Below are 24,189 nucleotides of genomic sequence, written 5' to 3'. Positions count from 1 at the left end.
TATTGCCTTCAGAGATGTTTGATTTAGCATAATAATATGGCAAAAACTTTGGCGAAATGGAAGTCAGAAAGACTTACATCTGTATGAACCGACTTGGGTTCGTTTGAATTCAGAATTGGAAGAACTTCTGGAAGGGAGTTCACTCTCCTCCGAGTGCTTGGCTCTTGGATCTCTACTGAAGCAGTTACGGGAATGGGACGCAGCTTATCTCTGATATTTTCCTGAAAAGTATGCAGAGAGAGTTAAGTGCGGTGTAAACGCTACTAGGGAACTGCAAAGCAGTGCTTTACTTTGTAGCAGATAATGGGTTGCTAGCATAATGTCAGATCTACATATGTCACCAAGACCCCACTCTGTCCCCTTTAAAAAACAGATCTGACCGTCTGACGCCCTCACCTGGAGCCAGAGGGTTTCCTCCACGCACGCCTTCTGCTTCTGCCTGTTCAGAGTGAGCTCTTGAGTATACTTCGGCTCAGAACCTTGGTTTCGAAACTGAACTCTTGATGACAGCCCAGATTTTCTTCTTTCTTTCTCAGCCTCCAGTGTGCCCACAATGGCTAGACAAAGTCAACAGCGTTATACGACCTTAAAGTGCATTCATGCACAGCACAGCTGTAAGTACATTGAGCTCTTTTTAAAAATAGTTTAATTCCTTGTAGAACGCTCTCTCCCACTGCCATCGTCTCTCTGCAGTATTTCCTGGTAACGTACATCCTGACTGCCTGATGTTTCAGATCAAGCTGTCCTTTCCTGCCCATGGCTGTTCACCGTGTTTGAAAGTTATATTTCCATTGGGCCACCTGGGGGAGCTCAAGAATAAGTCAAAACCTCAGAGCAGAATCTAAGAACTCCGTTTCTGGCTACATTCCGAGAACTCTTTGAGTACTACCTCTACGGAGGGCACCCAACACACCCTAGGGGCCTAAAACCACCCCCTCTTCCACAATCTGACACTTAAATTCAAAACTGGTCTCCAGATCAGCAGCAGCAGTTTCTCCTGAGCTACGTCAGGAATGCAGCGCCTTGAGCCCCAGCCAGACCCACTTAACCAGAATCTGCATTTTAAAAAGATCAACAGGTGGTTCTTAACATACATCCAAGTTTAAGAAGCTGGGATAAAGGATAGCTGTCTAAAAAGCAGGAATAATACATACATTAAAGATGGAGACAACTTTTGACAATAGGATGAGACTTTTTGCTTATAAAAGAAAAAGAATTGAGAGGTAAAAGAACCCCTCTCAGTGGCTAGAGGGCACATCTGTCAGCTAATAAAACTCCCACAACCAAGGTTTCCACTTCCAAACCCCAGAAGGCACACCCTAGGCTCCATTCCCCACACTCAGGGAGCTCATAGACAAGCTAGGATTCGGATGATCAGGACACACTCTTTGCCAGTTTGTTAAACGTAGCAGCTTTGTTTCTTTAGGGGCCAATACTTGAACTACTTACATTTATTTATCATTAATCATTCACTAACCATCAGAAGGCGAAGCAAACCGAAGTGTGTACAGGGCCAGAGAAGGTGGCCTCAAGGAAAAAAAATCTGGTCCAGGAAATGGAGAAAATACATAACCCACATTCTCATGCTCATGTTAAAGTTTGGAAGAGATCTTTCTGAGAGCATCTGTTTTAATATCTTCTTCTTGCAGGTGAAGACACAGAAGTACACAGAACTAGGTGACTGGCCCAGGGTCACACAGTAAGAGACAGAGGCAGGGCCAGCTCCTAAGCCTCTGTCACAAACACAAAAGACGACTGCTTTATAAAAAGCCTCTCAGATGTGTGGGTTCCCACTTTCTCTAGGCCTCTGCAGGAGTCATTCTCTCCTCTGCCAGCTGGACCCCCTCCCTTTTTGCCTCTCCCTCACTGCCTGGATATAATACTCCTCCTTCAGATCTCAGTGTGGACCTCACTGCCTCCAGGAAGCCTCTCCTGCCCCATCCTGGGGGGTCAGACACTTCTATTTCTCTAATCACTACACTTGGCCCACTGTACTGTAATTGCCTGATCATCTTCCCCAGGCAAAGGGACCACCCCAATCTGTTCACCACTGCACTCCCCAGGGACAGCACAACACCAGACACAAATACGATCTGTAGGCTAGATCGACAGGCACACACGTCAACATATACCCAGTGCACATCGGCACACACACGTACACACAGTGACGTTACTCTTATGTTGAAACAATAGCTGTTCCAATGCATAAGACCAAAATTCAGAAACAACAGTTTCAATGGTAATTTCTGTGTCCATCTGAAGAATTCTTAAATGTCACGGCTGCCAAATGAAACGTGCCTCCATCTTAGGCCCCTGTGAGCCTTGACATCATCCATTTATCAGTGACCTGCTACCTTCACAATGAACCAGACGAAGGCTTACATGCTGAGTGCCCCTCACAGCAAGAGCTGGGGAGGGTGTGGGTGCATTAAAACCGTTTATCTACCAGACCAACTCCAACCTTTCCTAACCCTCCAGACAGTTCACATCATCTTAAAATCCTTGCTGGCCGCCTCTGCTGACCTTTTGAGGGGCAAGCCAACTAGAATACTCATTAAGGCTCAATTATAAATATCTGTACGTATTGAGCACCGTATCTGAGGACTGCTGAGTTAAAACAGCCTAGTCAAACAATAAGCTCTCACTCTGACACGGGGGACAGATTTTAGATGTATTAACTTCTGCAGCTTTGTGCAAGCTCCACTCAGTTTGATTTAGAGTTTCCCAATGCCATGGAAGCACAGGAGATGAAAACAGGTTTTCTCTCAATGCCTTCAGAGAAAAAAGTTCTATCTATAATCGGCCATCCATGAACACTTGGTTAATGGAGTCGTTATAGAAATAGAAAATATTAATATTAACCCACATGGTGTCAAATGCAGCATTAAAGCTAGCAGAACATCTGTAATTTATTTTCTATAAATGACTGATCTGGGGGAAGACCAAGAGTATTCTGATGAGATTTCATTTCTACAGGCAAACGGAGAGTGGTTTGAGAAAATGACTAATAGACTAAAAATGCGTCTCCATTTCCTCTCTTTGTCTGGTCAAAGAATCACTGTTTCTCCTGGTCTCTCTGGGCTACTTCCAAATGCAACGGTAAAAGGCCCGTCACCCAAGCTGCCAAGTGTAAAGTATTGCATTTGGGTAAAGATGACAAGAACAATATCGAGAGGATGACAGATTGTGAGAAATCATAAAATATGTTTTGTCATTAAAAGCCACACAAAGAAGTATTCTCTATACTCAATAAAATAGAAGCTACATAACAGGCAAAGTGAACACAGTCCATGCATAAAGTCCTACTAAGCGCACACCACGCTCACCACACGCAAGGTCCAGAGATCCCACGGGGAGACGGTACAGCAGAAGAGGGGCCTAAAATGATTGAGGAAATGGAGGAACTGCCCGAGGACAGCTTAAAATGTGGGAAGATGAAGGCCAAGTGGGCCTATGACAACGTGGATTGGGTGAAGACAGACTTATTTGTCAAATTTTGGGAATATTAAAAGGGACACCTTTTAATACAGAGAACAGTCATACTTTAGAAAACATGGAGAAACCCTGAGAGAACTCATTACTCCTCAAGGTGGAGTAAAAACTGAAAACCACGAGGACAGAGCCACCTCATCCTTCCAGAAAGCCTTTGCGGCACAGCTACACCAGAATACAAGCCGCCGGGACCACTCTCTGTACTTCCTCCTTTAAATTCCCAGGCCCCCACCTTCACTCTGGAGCTGGAGCAGATGGCTTACTCCTGAGGAGGTACGGCTGCTCCTAAGACAAACCAGAGAAGGCCCTGGTGATCATCACTATTGTTAGAGAATCATTAAGCATTTGTCAAAACTTGTGACAAAACTCCTGTTTGGATTATGAAGAAAGTGTTGCCAGAACTGCACCAGGTCTTTGCTCAAAACCCTTCAACAATCACTTCTAGCAGGAGTTAACACCAATCTTAAAGTTAAAGGGTCCAGAGATGAGAAAGGATGCCACAAACCAAAAAACCAGATGGAACCAGCTGGGACCAAGATGACAATCAATCTGACCTCCATCAGACCCCGAGTCTCATCATCTGCTGATTTTACTACATAACATATTAAATGACACACCTACCAGCTGCCTTGACTGGACATTACAGACCAAAAGAAGGATAAAAAGAGGGTGGCACCCACTCCCCCAGAAAGCCCTGCCACTTCCCGGGCAGACTAATGCATATGCCTCCCCATTAGCCTGGCTCCTCTACCCTTTGTCTTTACTCTGCAAAATTAAGTCAAATTGAGTCCCTCTCCCCATGTGGGTGCAAAGAGAAGTGACTCTGTGAACTGAGTTCCCACTCCTCCATTCTTCTTCAGTCCTTGAATAAAGCCTGTGCTGCTTTGATCTCAGCTTCAGCCTCACTACTTCTAGGAAGGAACCCAGAAGGAAAAAGAATCTCCCCTGCCAAGCAGAGAGCCCAGCCCAGCCAGGAACAGGGTCCATATGACTAACATAACAAAAGGAAACAGAGTAAGATCTTATACATGACAGCCTGCTTTTACCCCCTTATCTCATCTGATCTCCACCACAATCCTATGTAGTAATTCCTATCAGAGGCACTTTTTTTAACTGATAGGAAAATAAAAACTCAAACGTTAAGGGGCTTGCTTTGTAGGAGGGTCACCATTTGGAACCGGGAGCAGAGCCCAAGTTTCTAAGTTCTCAAGGCCAGCCTTCAAATTCCCCCAGCGCCTGCCCTTGGGGCCACAGCTTGGGGGCTTGGGTGTTCTAGCCTCGGGGGGGCCTCCGGGCGGGGACAGGGCAGCAGAGAGACTATCAACTGGCAATTATTCCAATGCAGTCCACCACATCACAACCACAAAACCAATTTTCCACACTGCTTTTTAAAGACAGAAATGGAGGAAACGGTTGTGGGAGCAAATGAGTACTTTTCCAAGGCATTCTGTCCTAAAGCATCTGCTCTGGAAAATTCAAATGGGGACCAAATGCAGAATTTCTCCCCTCTTGTGCTTCACCCTCCTGATTAAAGAGAAGATAACAGATCGACTTAAGTCTTTAAACAAGAATTTACGAACCCATTTTGGCCATTACAGTTTTATTTTCCTATTACGTATGTAGGACTTCCAACCTGGCAGATAGAAAAGATAGAATATTTAAAGTACTAGATACTTACTTATTGAAGGATTGTAACCAGTGGGTTTGGCAGTATATTCAAAACAGGCCTTAACCTTGAGGCTGTGTAAAATCAAACACATATTTCTTAAAAGATGCATTACTATCCCAGAAAAAAATTTCCAACGTGTTCCCCAACTCTCAAATCCTCCCAGGGACTAATGATGAGTAAAACGTTATATATTGACTTGACAGATTCCCCTTCCCTTTGCCCATTTCTCTCAATCATCCCTGGGTCTCAGGGCATCAAGGTCGCCATAAAGCAGAGGCGTGAAACTGCGGGGGAACTTCGGGGGAATTACGGGGACGCGGCGCAAACGCTCACCATATCCCGCTAGGCGCCCCGCAGAACGTTTTCTGACGGAGATCAATTCTGTTCGGTGTTACTGTGATGGTTTGCTGAATATTAATCACAGGCCTGGATCTGAAGACAAAGGAGTAGAAAACAAGCTCAGCCTTTGGCTACAGGAACGTAAGATGAGCTCATACATGAGATGGCATCCTCCCCTGCGGTATCTTAATGACCACAGCGGGAGGTAGGGTCTAGCTCAGTGGTACGAGTGTGTGCTTAGCATGTACACCGCCCTGGGTTCAACCCCCAGCACCTCCATTAAAATAAATAAATAAATAAACCTAACCCCTGCCCAAAAGTAAAATAATTAAAAACAATTTTTTTTTAAACCTACAGCAAAAAGAAGTCTCCACATGTGATTCCACCCCCCTAATTGATAAAGAAGATAACTTTCAACAGACACAGTTTAAAACCTGATTAAACAGTATTCATAAAAATTTTAAGTATAACATTTCTTTAAAATTATAAAATGCTTTATAATTGTAAGTTTTTAAACTTTAAAAATAAAATGGGCAATATGTAAAAGTTTCAGAGTTTTCAGGCAAATATGTCTCTCCCCAGGCAAACCCCCAAGAAGCCTTGAAAGTCCTTCCAGACATTATCAGTCTGTTTCTGTTAAAAAAAAATATTTTGTAAAATTAAATACAAGAACATGTATCAAATTTTTTTAAGTGGGAGTTTTTCATGCTTATTGTTCTGCATATGTTGCTTTTCTTCCTCATTCATTACTACTTCAGATGTCTTATATCTGGTTGCTTTTCACAGTTGGTGGTGTTGCGTATGCCAGTGTAACATCATGTATTTAACCAGTCCCTAATCAGTAAACACTGATTTTTTTTAGGCCTTCTGCTCTAACAAACATCCTCATATGCACAACTATGTATCCATGTACATACACCCATTTCCTGTAGGATAAATTCCTAAGCAGAATTTCCAAGTCAAAGAATATATGCATTTTTAAAAAGAAATCTTAAATGATTTCAGAATTAGCAAAATATAGATTTTAAAATAATCTGTATTTTGTTACCCTATTAGGTAAATAATTAGGTAATAAATTATAATATATTTATGTTGATCTTAAAAAAAAATGTACTTTGAATTGAGTAATCTTGCTAAAAACCCTCCAAAAAGGTTACACCTGGGATGCTGTCAGGATTTCTACATACACATGAATTTTAGAAATCCAGACAAATCCTGAACTTACAGGTCCCCATCTTACAAACATCTGCCCTTCCTCTCCTCCCTCGGAGTCGCCCATCCCCAACCTTAAGTCATTGTCCTGCTGTGGGGACTGACTACAACTTTTTTACCCCCACAACATCTCTTTAAGCAAAGCCTCACAAACATGGAAGAAGCTAAATCCACACCTTGAGACCATCTCACCAGGTAAAAACATCACCTTTCTCCCTTACATATTTTTCCCTACTCCCCACAGCCAAAGGGTCACCACAGGCTCGACATCGGCCTCAGGCACAAGAAACCCAAGCGTATGGTTGTTGGGGGTGCAAGTTGGGTGGGGAGATTCCACCGCGCCTCTCTCCTCTGTCGCTCCCCAGGCAGAACTCAGACCGGGTTCTATGGTTTCATTACTACAGAGATTCAGTCACACTAACTTCAGTGGGCTTGTTGTAAACCTGGCCATCCTGGAGAAAACTGTTTCGATAGGAAAATGCATTCCAAATTCCAAACAGCTAGTCTGAGCTTCTGGAATCAATCTACTAGTGGGCTAGAGAGGGTGCATAAAGAAGGCAGGAGCCAATAAAAGGGCAAATGCTGCCCACATTTTGTTTCTTCATTTCCCTTTATCTTAATTGTTTACCCTTCTATTGTTATTTTACATTTAGACAGCTGCTAATTCCTAAGATACAAACCACAGGCACACTTGGGAGATACTGCGGGTTCAGTCCCAGACCACCGCAATATAGCGCAGATCATGATAAAGCGAGTCACTTGAACTTTTTGGTTTCCCAGTGCATTTAAGGTTATGTTTACACTACACTGTGGTCTATGAAGTGTGTAATAGCATTATGTCTAAAAAACCCAATGTACATGCCTTAATTAAAAAATACTTTATTACTAAAAAAATGCTAACCAGCATCTGGGCCTTTAGCAAGTTGTAGCAGTAACATCCAAGATCACCGTAATAAATATAATAATAGTGAAAAAAGTTTAAAATGCTGCAAGGATTACCAAAATGTGACACAGAGACATGAAGTGAATAAATGCTGTTGGGAAAATGGCACCTTGCCACAAACCATCAATTTGTTAAAAAAAAAATGCAGTATCCACAAAGCACAATAAAACACAAGTGCAGCAATAAATGAGGTGTGCCTGTAGATATAGTCCTAAAGATGAGAGCAATCCCACAGGTGTGGCTTTAATGTAACACAAATTTCAAAAGAAACTATTTTAACATACACTTCTACCTAAATCCTTTTTTTATATCTGCTTTTAAACACAAAACACACTATTTTGAGTGCACATTATATGAGTCACAAAAAATGACTTTTAATACATAAAGCGAATCATATTGGCTCAGCTGTCTGATGTTTAATTTGGCATCTACTTATTAACTACCCTGAAGTACTACTATGATTTAGAGGGGAGAAATACCCAGGACTGAAGTTGGGAAGACTTAGACTGCTCTCACTGGATACACCCTTAAAAGCCCAAGCAAGCCCTGGGCCTCTGCTTTCCTTTTATGGTGGGGATGGGGTGGGGGGTGGAGTAAGTAGGTCTACCGATTCATTTTTCAGGGGAGGTTCTGGGGATTGAGACCAGGACCTCGTGCATGCTAAGCATGTGCTCTACCACTGAGCTGTACCCTCCCCCTGCCTTCCTTGTTTATAAAATAAGGGTGTTGGCTCTCTCCTTATTATCAAAGGCTTTTGAAATTTACTTTCATACTATCTGAGGAAACAAGGAACAAGATTATGGGTTCATAGTCAGCCTACTTATGAGGACAGGAAATTAAGGATATTAAAATATCAGCTCTATACAGAGGCAAACATTCAACTGACTAAAGATAGGTTATCTGCTGGGAAAGACTTGGTGACCAAACTTTGCTACAGGAATTCCAGTCTTCTTGATACGTGAGGGCTATACCTCACACTAAAACCAGACATTCACATTGTTTTTGATGGAAGCTTTGCCAAAATAGTTGTTATACTATACTCTTCCACCTTTTAAAAACGCTGACTATTTTAAAGTTAATACCTGACACCTACATGAACAGAGAGAAGCAGGCATATAAAGGCAGTAACACAGGTTCATTTAGTTAACTTTTTTTTTTTTTTACTTCCTCCTTTGGTCTCACTAATATCCCAGATACAGTCTTCTCCACTTGTTTTCACGTCTCTCACTTTTGAAATCTGTTAACTTCTCTTGCGGTTCTTAGTTTTCACATAAAACGGCTTTCATAGATCTTGCCATTTAATCAGAAAACCATTTGCCCACAATATTCTATATACATACAGTATTTTTGGTTTTTTTAAATAAAATTCTCTTCAGAAGTGCCCTGGTGTCATTTCCTATCCCCAGGGGTTTTACTTAGGATGTTATTTCACACATAGAGGCTACATCTACACTCCAGCCTCCTGGAAGAATACAGGGCCATAATGGCACCAACATATGGCACGCTTTTGTTTCCCATAGCTTTTTCACTTAGGGTTTCACTGTACATCATTGCCGATTTCTTTAAAGAGATTTTTTGAGATAAGAAAGCCAAATAGCCTGAAAAAAAAAAAAAAAACCCACCAAATGGTTCATTCTTACTAATGATCAAAGAAATGCAAATTCAATCAAAAGATGATATCGCATGTCACACTGGCAAAAATTTGTTTAATAAACAGATTCATCATGTTCAATGTTGGTAAGAATGTGAAAAAAATGAGCCGGCTCTCTGGTAGGTTTTTGCTGTGAGCATAAATTGCAACTTTTATATGGGTATACGCACTAAGAAAAAAAAAGTGCTAACCCTTATCCCAGTAATTCTATTTCAAGGAATTTTTCTTCAAAGCAAAAACAAAAATCCATTACATAGAGATATATACAATAGCACACTGTTTATAACAGCTAAAAGTCAGAGACCATCTGAAAATTCCATCAACTTAAGATTCATTAAATGCATATTATGGAATAATATTAAGCTGATAAAAAGAGTAAGATTGTTGTATCTGTATTACCAAGGAGGGAGAACTGAAAGAGATTATAATTTTTAAAAACCAGAATAGAGAACATTTTGATGATGCCCTAGAAGTGGAGAGATACTCAAAACTATTAAAAGTTTTCTCTTGGAAGAAAAGAATACTGGGGAACTTGCACTAACTACAATTCTACATTAACTTTTTTACAAGAATGTGCTACTTTTTAAATTAAAAATTTTTTAAATTTTACTGCTGATTTCCAGCAGTGATAGAATCACTTGGATAAGGGATGAAGGCAAAGCTGATGGGTAAATCACCACAGCCTTTCTGGAGGTCCTTCTGGTGAATCTGCATCACAAATCTTGAAACACACATGCCCTTCAACTTAGCAACCCATTTTTAGGAATTTATCATAAGGAAATAATCCAGTCAAAGACCTAGAATTGCCAAAGCATTACTGAAGAGAAAGAAAGAGACTGGAGGAATAACTTTCCCAGACTTCAGACAATACTATAGAGCTACAGTCATCAAGACAGCATGGTGTTGGTACAAAAAGAGACATATAGACCAATGGAACAGAACAGAGAGCCCAGAAATGAACCCACAAACTTTTGGTCAACTCATCTTCAACAAAGGAGGCAAGAATATGCAGTGGAATAAAGATAGTCTCTTCAGCAAATGGTGTTGGGAAAACTTGACAGCAGCATGTAAAACAATGAAGCTAGAACACTCCCTTACACCATACACAAAAATAACCTCAAAATGGATCGAAGACTTAAGCATAAGACAAGATATAATAAACCTCCTAGAGGAAAATATAGGCAAAACATTATCTGACATACATCTCAAAAATTTTCTCCTAGAAGAAATAAAAGCAAGACTAAACAAATGGGACCTAATGAAACTGACAAGCTTCTGCACAGCAAAGGAAACCAGAAGCAAAACAAGAAGAAAACCTACGGAATGGGAGAAAATTTTTGCGGATGAAACCAACAAAGGCTTGATCTCCAGAATATATAAGCAGCTCATATGACTCAATAAGAAAAAAATAAACAACCCAATCCGAAAATGGGCAGAAGACCTAAACAAGCAATTCTCCAAGGAAGACATATAAATGATCAATAGGCACATGAAAAAATGCTCTATATCACTAATTATCAGAGAAATGCAAATCAAAACTACGATGAGGTATTACCTCACACCAGTCAGAATGGCCATCATTCAAAAATCCACAAATGACAAATGCTGGAGAGGCTGTGGAGAAAAGGGAACCCTCCTTCACTGCTGGTGGGAATGCAGTTTGGTGCAGCCACTGTGGAAAACAGTATGGAGATTCCTCAAAAGACTAGGAATAGACTTACCATATGACCCAGGAATCCTGTTCCTGGGCATATATCCAGAAGGAACCCTACTTCAGGATGACACCTGCACCCCAATGTTCATAGCAGCATTATTTACAATAGCCAAGACATGGAAACAGCCTAAATGTCCATCAACGGATGACTGCATAAAGAAGATGTGGTATATTTATACAATGGAATACTACTCATCCATAAAAACCGACAACGTAAGGCCATTTGCAGCAACATGGATGCCCCTGGAGAATGCCATTCTAAGTGAAGTAAGCCAGAAAGAGAAAGAAAAATACCATATGAGATCGCTCATATGTGGAATCAAAAAAAACAAAAACAAAAACAACAAAAAAAAACCAAAGCATAAATACAAAACAGAAGTAGACTCACAGACATAGAATGCAAACTTGTGGTTGCCAAGGGGGTGGGGGGTGGGAAGAGACAGACTGGGATTTTAAACTGTAGAATAGATAAACAAGATTATACTGTATAGCAAAGGGAAATATATACAAGATCTTATGGTAGCTCACAGAGAAAAAAATGTGACAATGAATATATATACATTCATGTATAACTGAAAAATTGTGCTCTACAATGGAATTTGACACAACATTGTAAAATGATTGTAAGTCAATAAAAAACATTAAAAAAAAAAAAAGGAAATAATCCAGGACATGAACAAAAGTAAGGATGCTTACTACAGCTTTGTGTATCATGGGAGAAAACAACCAAACCTGGAAAGCAACATAAACGTCCAATGACAGTATGGCAGTTGTTAAATAAACTATGATCCAGCCATGTGATGTCTCAGACAGCCCTCAACTTCATTTCAGAAAAGTACTCAACACAGGGGACAAGTTACATTATAAAATCATTCATGGAAAAAGTCCATTGTACGTTACAAACTGACAAATGCAGGTACACATTATGTACCTGACGGTCTCAACTTTGTTAAACGCACATGTATATTCACAGAAAATTAAAAACTAGAAGAGTGTAAACCAAAATTCTGGAGTTCAGTAATGGATAGTGAAATACAGATTTTTATCTCCTTCTTTGTATTCTTTATACTCTCAAATTTTCTATGTGTTTCAATTTTTATGAAAAGGAGTTTTGAAATATATTCACAAGTAAAAATGTTCAACAAGTCTGATCTTTTTAAAAAATTAGTTCAAAATTATAGCAAGGTTTTACAAAATAGGTTTTTATTCCATTGTTATACAACTCTCAAAAGAAAAAAATATTCAAAATTCATACAAACCTTTGCCTTTGAAGTATAGTTGTTACAAATTTCAACTCAAAGGTAAAAAAAATTCTAGTGTAAGCTGATTATTGAGTATGCTTAACTGAAGTCAGAGATAACACACCTGAAAATAGCCACTGAATCTGAGAGGGAACCAACAGCAACATCGGGGTAGGAATTTCTGTCAAGGTCCATGTTTCCAGCAATTGAATATCCAAAAAAAGGTGATTTACCCTCGAGAATCTGAAAGGAACAGGGCATCAGAATGGACACTGGGCCCCAGAATGAGCCTCTTATCCATGCTTTGAAAAAGATACATAAGTCTCTTTTAACTGAAATTTAAGTTTACTTATAAATCATATTAAATTATAAATAAATTAAAAATAAATATACACATGACTCAAACACTGTTTTATAAAAGTAACCTGATGTATGTTGTATCTCAAAGAACAAAAGAGCCAATTTCTGATGAGCTTGTGTACTATATTAAGTTAATCAGGGTATTTCAAACCAAACCTTTCTACCTGCCCTCCAAACGTCTTACTTACTTTTCTCCAAAACAGTTTTTAGCTTTTGGTGTCTAAATTCTCCATGTAATTACAATCATCTCTTAATGTTCATCCAGTTTCATCTCCAGTACGCTACTAAAGGAAACGTATTTCATTTCCATCTATTTATGCTGTCAGGATAGAACGCTCTTTTTCTTTGGCTTACTTTGATTTCTAATTTACCAAAGAAATTTTACAATGAAAACAAGCAGGTCATTGCATTCATATCTTTCCAATCTTCTAATAATATATTTTTTATAAAAACAAAGTTCATACTATTGTAGACTTGTAAATAAAACATGATTAGTGTGAAAAGTCACATTAACCTAAACACTCCGTTCGAAAGCAAAATGCTGAGACCTTTATTGTAGAAATCTAGGTTATCCGGTTACCTGTGTCGGTTTGGTATTTATTCCGTTCGCAGATCCATGATAGATAAAAACCTTCCCCTTACCATCGTAGGGTGCTCCAACCGCGATATCTGTTGACAATAGCACATTTTAACAAACATTACATTTTAAAAGCATTCCAATACAATGTTTTAAAGTAAGATGCCATTAAGTACTCCCTATCTTACACAATCAAATTATCTATAAACTGTGACCATCTCCCAATCTATTGTCTACCTGGGTAGCCATCTTGATTAATATCTCCAATATTTTTGACTGCAACACCAAACATAGAATCTTTGGTTCCATTGAGACGAACTGGCTTGACATTATTCCATCTGCCTTGCTGGTTAATGTAGACGTACACTGCACCTCCAACTTCTCCACTTCTATCAAAATACTGTGGGGCTCCAATAACTATATCTTGCCACCTGAAAACATAGTGAGAGGAACTGTGAACCATCAGCTAAAACACCAGCGAGCTTACGGAGAATCCCACCAGCCCAGGTACTAAGGATACAAAGAGTTGTGATAATAATAGGACCTCAAATCTGGACCAAGGTAGCCTCATAATAAACATCCTCCAAAATATCAAGGATAAGAACTTGAAGCCAGTTCCCAAGTTACATCTATAGTGAAGAGAGACTCCCAGTAAAGACTCCACTCCCCTCCACCTTCCACCCTCTACCACAGACCCAAACTGGCACCACCAGCCGCAGAGACCTTTGTATTGACTGTCACCAACCCCTACTTTCAACAGGGCATTCTGGACGCTCAACAGCCCCTTAAGAAACCACAGAGCAAAACCATACAGGGGACATTTTTTGAGTTAATTTCTTTGCAAACTGTAATTCTCATGGACCCATGATCCTAAGACATAACTGAAAATGTAATTCTACACCCTGGGGAGGGTAATGAGTATCTGCTGCCTGAATGTAAGTGGTGAAGATGTGACAGGATGGCAAAATCCGGCAGCAAAACTACTCTTCCCATCAACTAACCTGAAAGGGTGGTTCTTCTCAAGACCTGCTGAAGCCAAAGTAGCCACGAATTCTTTGCAAATTTCAAATAACCTAAGAGGTTCTTACCCATCTCTGTTAAGGTCCACCACCGCCACATCGTAGCCAAATGAAGAAGCCAGCCCTTCCCCATCAAATATGTGCTCAGGGAGAAGATGTGCAGACTTCAGGTCTCTCTTAAGCAAAACCACAGCTCCACTGTGGTTGGCTCGAGGAGCACCAGATACAAAAGTGAGCTCGTCTTTGGAAATAATACCTTTCCCTGAGTCCAAAGAAAAGCCTGGAAAAACAAAACACAGGTCACATCAACTCTGTTTTTCAGGCAGTATCTTAACTGGTCACTCCATCACTACTTTCTCCTTCTGTTTCCTACTCCTCTTCTTCTGACCCTTCCTACCAGCTATCACACCTAAGATATGTAAGAGTCTCAGAGTCAAGAGCTTTGACACAGGTACAAAGTAGCAGGTTACCGTACTGCTTTCTATGGGAATGTTATTAAGCCTTTTAAGGAAAAACATCTATGCTATTTAGCTTTTGTGTAACTTGAATCATGAAGTATTCATGCATCTTAAGAATCAGTTTGAACCCCATTTTAATACTCAAACTGCTGGGTAAGGAGATCAAGCTAGACACTGAATTATTGTGGAAAAGTTACATCATATATACAGAGATAAAACCTGACATAGCATAACTGAGCACATTATAGGGTTTTACTATAATGTAGTGATTAGTAACTTCCATATTCATCAAGCTCCTTAGTCGTCAGGCAAGAACAAATGCTAACATCATTAACATATCAGAGACAGAATTTCATTATTTGGGGCCAACTTAGTTCCCAGACACAAGCATGCAAACAAAACCATGATAGATGAGCTAGGGTATTTGAGAACCTAGCATAAACAATAGAGGTGAGCAAGCTGTCATCTGTATCAATTGCATACTTGTTCCGGGGGCAGAAAAATGTTCGAGCACCTCATTACAAAGCATCAGGTAGAACGTCAGATCACAAATACTGAGATCAAAACCATTCAAATTCATCAGATCTTCCTACAGAAAGGTGGGGCTGATGCAGCATACTATAAGTTCACCCTTTTTACTGGGTTTTATTTATGAAAAGCGTCACCACTACCGCTGCAGTTCTCAAATTGTGAAGTGGGTTGGAAAATATGATGAGCTACAAGTTTAGGAAAGGGCAACCCGATGGACTCCAGCTCTGAAAACCATCTGGCGGCAGAGCCTCGACCGTGGCATGCTTTTTACGTGTGCTTCACTTGAAATGAAATAGAAAATAAAAAGATTTATGCTCTGTATGGATCAAAAAAAAAAATTCTTAAATGACCATGACCAAGACAATTTATTTGTCATCTCAGAGGTCACAAACCTAGGTAGCTATTCATCATCACATCAGGGGATGTGGCGGGCTGCTCCCGGGGAGGCTGTGTTTTATAAACAAACTGATCGGGATCTGTGTAGGAAACGCTGGTCAGAAACAGCAGGCCTGTACACATGCACGGGACGGAAGAGATTGAAGAAAAAGCAATTATGCTTGGTAAGAGGTGAGATAGCTACCGCTGTTCTTGCTGGGTGATGAGGCCACCTCAACATCTGGCAAGCCACCCTCTTTGCCAGCTTCCAAAATCTCAAGCAGATCATTTTATTCCTAAAACCCACTGATTTTTTTTTTTTTGAAACGACAGATGCACAGACAGCATGGACAACCAAAACCTAACAGTACAAACCTGACCACCACCCCCTCCCCGGCAGGCATCCCTTTTTAAGGAAATCCAGCCTAAAATGGCAAATGTGGCTAATAAAAAATGTTTCATATTTTCAAATGTTCCAATAGAAACTAGGTTTATAAAATCCATGGACATCTACCTTAAAGACCAAAGTGTTGGTTTCTTGACCAGAGCCTTTAAAATTGAAATATCATTAATGAATCTCTAAATAAGCATTTGAAGAGAAGTTGGCTGTTAAAATACATTCAAATAAAATAATGGTGTGTTGAGAATATTTACTTTGAAAAATATTTTACCTTGAAAACTCCTATTTAATAACTGAGACTACAAACCACTCAGCCCTGTGTCCCCTTCCTAACCTGCAAAATCACTAACAGTATTCACACGCCCCGCTGCTTCCCACTCTGCCCTAGAAATCCACAAGAATTTCTTCCCCTGGCTGAGGGACTATTAATGGTGTAATCTTGGACTAGGGAATTAATCTCCCTAAATCACAGGTTTTTTTTTCATCAGCAAAATAATACTTATTTTATGATATTGTTGGGAGGATCAAATGAGACCTATAAAGCAGTTAGGTATAGTATGTTATTTACAATACATGGTAGATATTTAACATAAAGTGATAAGCATAACTTTTCTTTTCTCCCTTCTGTGCCTTCACATCAAGTTTTTAATTTGGGAGGAGGGGCAGAGTTTCTGAAAAGTTCTCTTTTTTAAATTAACAGTATTGTTGATACATTATCTATATAATTAGAATAATTTTTTAAGAGTATGTTTACTAATACCTTGTTTAGAATTATTCTTAGATCTACATCTATTTTTTCCCTTTTTTTAACCTTCCATTGTTCCAGTAATATCCCTAGAAATGGGTACGTTTCTGTTTTTTAAAAGAATAGGTTACTATTTAGGTTTAGGAGATTTTTTATATTTTTTCCAAGAAATGCACAGTAATTATTCTTTATGTCAGCTCATACCAAGAATTAAAGCTTTTAAAAGCCTTTGTGTAATTACCATAATGCACATGAATAATTTAGGACACCCATTAGTAATGCAAACAAGCCTTAGGAGTTAAGGAATTGGCACTTAGACCCAATCTGGGTGTCCTCCAAGCTGCTTTAGCAGTCCTGCTCAGGCTCGGCTGGAAAGCCCCCATGCCACCCGCCAGGGGCCTTGTGACAAGAGGGCCCATCCAGAAGCAAGGCCAAGCCTTGGAGAATGGCAATCACAAGGGAAGGACCTGGAGGTCTTGACCTGCCACTCGAAAGAGTAACTTCAGAAATGTAGCTCTTAAAGAGGATCTCTAGAAAGTTGCACTGAGGGAGAAGGAAGGCAGCTCAGCTCCCCGCTAATAATGTCCATGCACTTTTACCGTGGCTGCATGAACAGCCCCTTCCAGGTGACAGAGGCCAATTATTAGCTCAGGAAACAGACCTCCGTACGGGAGGACAGAAGACTTCAGGAGATGGTAGGTTTCCTCCTGCCCTGAGGGAGCTCAGGTGAGAGGGGAAGGATCCCAAGCATCAGTCAGGAACCTCAGGATCTCCAAGGCTTACATTCCAGTAAATGCAGCCACAGACCACCTGGCCTGTCCTCAGCCTAAAAGTACAGGGTCCTGTGACAGTAACGTCCCATAGAGGTGTCTGAAGAGGTAGGCATGCCATCTACTCTCATTCCTACCTAAGTAACTGTTAGCAGGAACAGGAACTAGGCTTTCATCATGGTCAGTCTCTCCACCAACTTCATAAGGCCCATCTTCAAAGATGTTCATGTCAAAAAAAGTGTTATTCTTTTGCTCTACGCGAACAATGCCTAAAGAGTGAAATGGTAAAAAAATAAAAAAAAAAAAAAGAAAGAAAATGAAACAAAATAAAACAGATGGTTCGTGATAAACATTCCTCACATTACCACTAAGCACAGAAAGAAAAGTTCGGCGGAAGAAAAGGCAGAAGAAAGTGATGACTTTTGAGGTTATGAAATGTTAAAAAAAATCATGTTCATGTAAATGTTTACATCAAAGAAATCTGTTCCACTAATAAAAAAACAATCCATGCATTTTCATGAATTATCTTTCTAACGCCATGAAACTAGGTGGAAATGGAATGTTTACTTAGTTAAGCAAACCTACAGAAGACATTTTTAAAAATTATATGAGCCTGGCATATTTTACATTTTCTATCATTCTAAATCAATTTACCTTCTTGTCTATAGTATAAAAGTGAAATTAATATATTGATCTTTTCTTCAAATCACTTTGACTAAAGATTTAAAATCTTCAATAAAATTTTTACAACTAATAATTGAAAAGAGATTTCATATGGTAAACTCACTGTATGGTTTCTTTTTTAATAGTAAAATCTTATGTCAGAGTTCATAAAACAGATTAAGACATGTTTTCCATAAACTAAAGCATAAATGATTGGTGGATGTTTTTATTGTTTTGTTTTACATGTAGGGCATCTATTCTTGCTAAAATAAAATTCTTTCTAAATTCAATGTGACACTTCAGTTGGGTCAAGAACACCTGACTAACACTGTTCTATGAGAGACTCGGTTGTGGGTAGGGAGGCCAAAGGAACTTTACTCGCAAAGTAAATGACATACAGAGGAAGGTGTTCTCAAGGATCGTTTCTAATAGTTAGAATTAAAACTTGGAGATTTTTTTATCCTAAATTTTTCCTGACTAGTGAAAATGTTATAACATAGAATTTATTTTAATAAATTTTCTCCAAAAAAAGTTTTATTTTCAAATCAGATGCATTTCTTTTCATTATGGATTAGAGTTAGGTTAATTGTCCTTTATAACACAGTGGTTTCCTATATCTGCTTAATTTCTTCAGAGAAGTTAAATTTTTATTCCAGGAGCTCTGACCAGGTTCATCCAGGCAAAAAATGTGGGCCATTCTGTTCCCTCCCTCCCTCCCAACGTCTCCTTTTACCCACATCAAGGTATCATCTCAATAATACCATTAAACAACTTTTCCCCAAGTTATCTGAAGTTAGCATCTCAAAACTCCCTAATTTGTCATCTATCCTTCTAACTCTACTGCGTTTTTGCAAAACACAGCCTTTTAATATATAATGAAACAAAATTCTGTATTAATATGTTATTTGCACATGACAATACTCAGTTCTTCTCAGTTTTCAGATCCCTACCTTAAAATTAGAACTTTCAGCTTCATGAAAACAGGCAAATGTAAAACAGCAAAAAATACCCATGTTAATTATATTCTTACAGAAAAAAAATAACTACTTACATTAACATAAATTGCTGGTTTTTAAAACATCATGTTTTAAAATCTCTTAAAACATATATTTCCACCATTATTTCTTTTTAAAAATCAGAACTTAGATATTTTAATATCCTATCCTATTTCTATAACACACAAGTGCCTTGTAACACATTTTGTTTTAACTTAAAATGTACTAAATTATGGTGCATAGACTAGAAATTATGTAGTCACATAAAATCTATTACTATAAATACATGTCATACCTTTCCAGTTATAAGTGCCTGGGGCTCCAAACACAATGTAATGAAAGTCTTTAGTAAAAGTAGCTGCTACACCTTGCTGGCAAGAACCAAATTTTTCATGACCCCTCAGTCGGCCATCACAAAAACACCAGTCTCCTCCATCCATGTCATCTTCAATCCTGAGGTTCTGACTTAGGACGTAACACCTTCCAAAGATGTCACGGGATTCCTGTTTTGTATTAACATGTTGCCTTTTTTCGTATCGATGAGCACACGTCTGCAAACAGATGGAAGAAAGTAGCCCATATACGTCTGCAAACCTTATGTTTTTTATTCTAAATTGGTAAAATTGTCAATAGTAAAGAGGCTAAATCTAAATGGGATTTAAATGCGTCCTCATCCTGAGATTGGATCCAAAAACCAGTAAATCATCCACAAAGTGTCACAAGGGAGACATTATCTAACATAGGACTTCTGCCTTAGCTTCACTCAGAGAATAACGCTCCAATCCAAATACTGAACGTCAATCTGTAATCCAGGCAATTATTTGTCAATGTACCTGCCACATAAACAATGGGCAACACCTTATTTCATCTTCTCAATTTAATTGGCTTTTAATGGCTGTATAAAGCTTCACATCAGTTTATTTGTGAAAATAAGTAATCATGTTCCAAAGGAGAGAAATCATGGGCTTATTTTCAGAGGGATCAGACAAACACAGCTAAAACAAAGACATTTCCCTTTTATCCACACTATTTCCTTATAACCAATCCAAACTAACTTAGCCTCTAAACTCTAAGATTAAGTTTATTTTAAAAGGTGGGGGGTAGGGGTGGGCAGGGTATAGCTCAAGTGGTAGAGCACATGCTTAGCGTGCACAAGGTCCTGGTTCAATCCCCAGTACCTCCTCCAAAAATAAATAAGCCTAATTACCTCCTCCCCACAAAATTAAAAAAAAAAAGGCAGAGAGAATTACACTGCCAAGAGAGATGAAATAATCTCTAATTTTATAGGTCATTCATGGTCACCCTCCATGCAACACAGGCTGAAAATACAATGTCCAAGTCAATTTCCCATAATGCAACTCCTTAACTATAAAAATTCAATGTTCAGTGAAATTCTCTTTTTTTTTTTTTTTTTCAAAATTCTATATAAATTTGTTACAGCAAGCAAACTTTGAAAGAGACACAAAAGATCATCATAATCTAGCCTGGCACCTCCAAGGCCATCTTGTATATCCATGATCGGATCTTACTTTCCATGTCCATTCTCACATTTTTTATAACTCATCTACATCATTCCTGGGACAAAAACCACATCTAGTTTTGTTTTGCTTTTTTGTTTTAAAGACCATCTAGAATTTTAAGGATATTCAAAGTTTTTTTTTTAAAGTTCTTTGAATCTGAAAGTTCTTCAGAAAAACAGGTTGCAAAGCTGTTTCAAAGTATATCAGGAATCACAGGAAAAATAATGCTTTGACCTCTTCTTGAAACTTGACAATTCCTGCTTTAAAGCAGTCAGTATTCTAGAATGTACACTCCATGCAGGCAGGAGCTCTGCCTGTTCTGTTTACTGCTGTAAGCTCAGTGCTGGTACACAGCAGGCACTTGGACATTGTGGAATGGACACACTCACCACAACTTTGCCCCCGGGACCTTGGCTCTGGACGGTGACCCCCATCCACTGATCTTCCTTGCTTTCTGATGAAGGGTCAGCTGTGGAAAGAAGCACAGGTTACATACACACAGGACTTCAAAGCCACCACAATGAACCAATAAATGAATAAAAATATAAGATAGATAGCAAAGTCCACTATATAGCTCAGGGAGCTGTATTCAATACCTTGTCATAGCCTATAATGAAAAAGAATATGAAAAGAATATATATGTTCTATATATTTATTATATATATAAAATGGAATCACTGTGCTGTACACCAGAAATCACATTATAAACTGACTATACCTCAATAAGGAAAATTAAATATATATATATATATATATATATATATATAAGAAATAGCTTCTAAATTACCTTGACTCCAAGTCTAAGTACTTAGAAAATTCAGTTACTCACTCTAGAAGAATTACTTCTCATCTTAAGAATATGGGTAAGTGGTTATTAGTATGAATGTTTCATAAAATTCTTTATATAAAATACATATCTCTACCTGGTAGCTCTTCACCCTCTGACCTGCAGGGTCAAGTATAAAAAGGTATTTGTTTTAAGACTAAGGAGTAAGCCCTCCAACATATGCCCCTTAAAGCAACAATGTAAAAATCTAATTTCCAAATTGGAACTACCATCCAAACTAACAAGAAGTAGGCACTTCACATACTCCCAAATTTGTTACATTAACAGCATGAACTGTTCTTTTCTTTACTGGCGATGGGAAGACAAAGCCTCAGGTTCACTTGGTATCTTTCTATGAATGCAAAAAAGAGAGTGATTTTTTTTACCTCCTCCCTACAAAAAAGAGCGAGAGAGAAAAACCACAAATATCACCGTGTGCTCATTTCAGTATCGATTTGAACCTCCTCTATGACCCTACATCCAAATTTTTGCCTTCCTCAATGAGAAGGCAGGCATAATTTTTACTTGAATCATTACAAAAATATTAAAAAGTAAACAACTTTAACAGAAGGAAAATAGCCAAAATGTTAGAGTGATTATGTCTCGATTATCAGTGGGTTTGAAATTTCTTTTTTATAGTTCAATGTCATTTACACGTTTCCCACAGCTAACGTGTATTGTTTTCTAATCAGTAAAAAAAAAAAAAAAAAAAAAGTTTCTAAAAGATGGAAAAAGAGAACATAAACATGAATCAGCAAATCTCCTTAGACCAAGTATGTCAAATTAGGTTTGTCTGGAGCTTCTCAGGACACTAACTGCTCTGCCTACCACACAGAGTCTGAACAAAACAAACCTCTGTCTAATAGATAGTAGGGCAAAACTTATCCATGTTGGTCAGTTCTCATTCTAGAGAGATCTGATATTCACATAGTCTTTCTCACAAATATTTTTTAACAGCAAATGAGAACTTTTGGCTGCCAAGTACAAGATGTGCACAATTTACTTCCCTGCTCTGAATTCAGTTTTTCTACAATCCCCTGTGGAACCGAAACGCATCACTAGGTGGCAACATCAATACACTGTATCAGTTTAGAAAGCAAGTCAGGAGGGGCAGCAAACATCCTGCAGCCCAAGTGATTTAGAAAGTAAATGTTCTCAGGGCAAGCAAGAAACAGTCAAGGCTGATACTCTCTCCAAGAATAAATCCTTGTCCCCTCTTTCCTTCCTCCTGGAAAGGGCAAGTGGGGTACAGGCGAGATGATCAGAACCCTGAGCAAGTGCAGAAGAACACACCATCATTATCAAATTCAATCCGTGTGCAAGGCCCCCGGGAGGTGATGTCGCAGCTGTACAAGCCTCCTGTTCTGTTGGCCTTCTGCAGGGGAAGGGCCACTGCCCGTGGGGCCCCCACAAGCAACCTGTTGACAAAACAGAGAATATGGAGATTTAAGCTGAATACTGCATTTAACACTTCAATTAGTCAGAAGCAAGAGATATTGGGATTATTCTTTGTCAAGGAGACCCCTAATTCTCTGCTGCAGAGGGTAAAGGCAGAGCCCTGTGACAGGTTCATGCAACACACACACACCTTGACGCAAGTCAAGCACAGGAAGTGTGGCTGCTGAAACAAGGCAGACATATCAGCATCATACTACCATAGTACCAGTATCTCTGCTGAGTGTGGCTGGTGCTTTAAAAGACAGACTTCCCATAGGGCTTGCCTCCTACATCTGAGACAAGGACATCATGAGGAACTCAGACAAAACAAACACTCCCACACTGGAGGAAAAAAAATGGTCACACCAAACTTAACAACCGATAATACACCCACTTCTAACTACGCCTTCCTGAGGTATTTTTCAAAGGTAATTTTGACTATCCCTGAGACTTTCCGTTTACAGACTGTTAAATTAATGAACTAGGAGGCCATGAGACTTTCGTGACCTTAATTCTGTAGCAGACTAAGGAAGCAAAGCAAGATCTCAGCCTGGAAATGCCTCAAGGTTACAAAACCAAACCCTGAGGACAACTAATCACAAACAGCCACAGCCGATTAAATAATTTCCTTGCTTTGCTCCCTTACTTTCTTTAAATCTTTCCCTGCTCCTGTGGGCAGAGCACTCCTAACCACTTCCAGTTTGACACTGCCTGATTTGCGCCAACTTTTACTCAGAAAAACTTATAAAATTTGTACTATGCCTCAGCTTACCTTTTAACAATACTGATTCAGAACCAAACCTCTGCCCAAGAAAAAACTGGACCAAATTGCTCTGTTCTGCAGCCTCTTTTTGCATCGATTCTTACTTCCTGGGACGCCGGTCATCTCCAACAAGCTCCTCCCTCTATCTTCCCATCAGCCTCCACAAAGGATGCAGGGAGGGTCTGAGAATAACATTTATGTACTAGACATCATAATATTCCCTCTCTCCTCCCGCCCCAGGGTTCCTGCCATCTCCTGTAAGAGGGGCTCCTAATCCAAAGCCACAATGCTTAAAAGCTCAGTTTCCCAGCCAGGGGGATCTTTAGAGACCTATTACTTTTCTGCTGCCTGCCTTTCGTTAATGTCCTTTACTCACCATCAGTATTGCAACCTTTGGGATCTGGCTGACTGATGAACAACAGGGAAAAGAAACAAAAAGAAACAACATACACCTGATCTGACAGAGAGAAACAGAGCTGAAAGAGAAAC

The 24,189-nt window shown here is 39.2% G+C and overlaps 1 protein-coding gene across 2 annotated transcripts in view; it reads right to left on the bottom strand.

Annotated features, from left to right (window-relative positions):
- The window catches only part of ITGA6 (integrin subunit alpha 6), a 76,369-nt gene that overhangs the window by 19,752 nt on the left and 32,428 nt on the right, over window positions 1-24,189 (bottom strand). For both annotated transcript variants that reach the window (XM_074363887.1, XM_074363888.1), the window contains exons 2-13: window positions 22,794-22,918; window positions 21,064-21,143; window positions 19,450-19,705; window positions 17,634-17,765; window positions 14,287-14,497; window positions 13,436-13,629; window positions 13,202-13,290; window positions 12,386-12,504; window positions 5,495-5,593; window positions 5,171-5,232; window positions 397-557; window positions 78-221 (exon numbers count right to left, since the gene is read on the bottom strand). In XM_074363887.1, coding sequence (XP_074219988.1) covers window positions 78-221; window positions 397-557; window positions 5,171-5,232; window positions 5,495-5,593; window positions 12,386-12,504; window positions 13,202-13,290; window positions 13,436-13,629; window positions 14,287-14,497; window positions 17,634-17,765; window positions 19,450-19,705; window positions 21,064-21,143; window positions 22,794-22,918 — 1,672 coding nt within the window. The remainder of the gene's footprint in view (window positions 1-77; window positions 222-396; window positions 558-5,170; window positions 5,233-5,494; window positions 5,594-12,385; window positions 12,505-13,201; window positions 13,291-13,435; window positions 13,630-14,286; window positions 14,498-17,633; window positions 17,766-19,449; window positions 19,706-21,063; window positions 21,144-22,793; window positions 22,919-24,189) is intronic.

The sequence above is a fragment of the Camelus bactrianus genome, chromosome 5 (genome assembly GCF_048773025.1).
Source record: "Camelus bactrianus isolate YW-2024 breed Bactrian camel chromosome 5, ASM4877302v1, whole genome shotgun sequence".
NCBI lineage: Eukaryota > Metazoa > Chordata > Mammalia > Artiodactyla > Camelidae > Camelus > Camelus bactrianus.
Note: the sequence above shows the minus strand (reverse complement) of the source record. Positions and strands in the feature narration are given on the sequence as shown.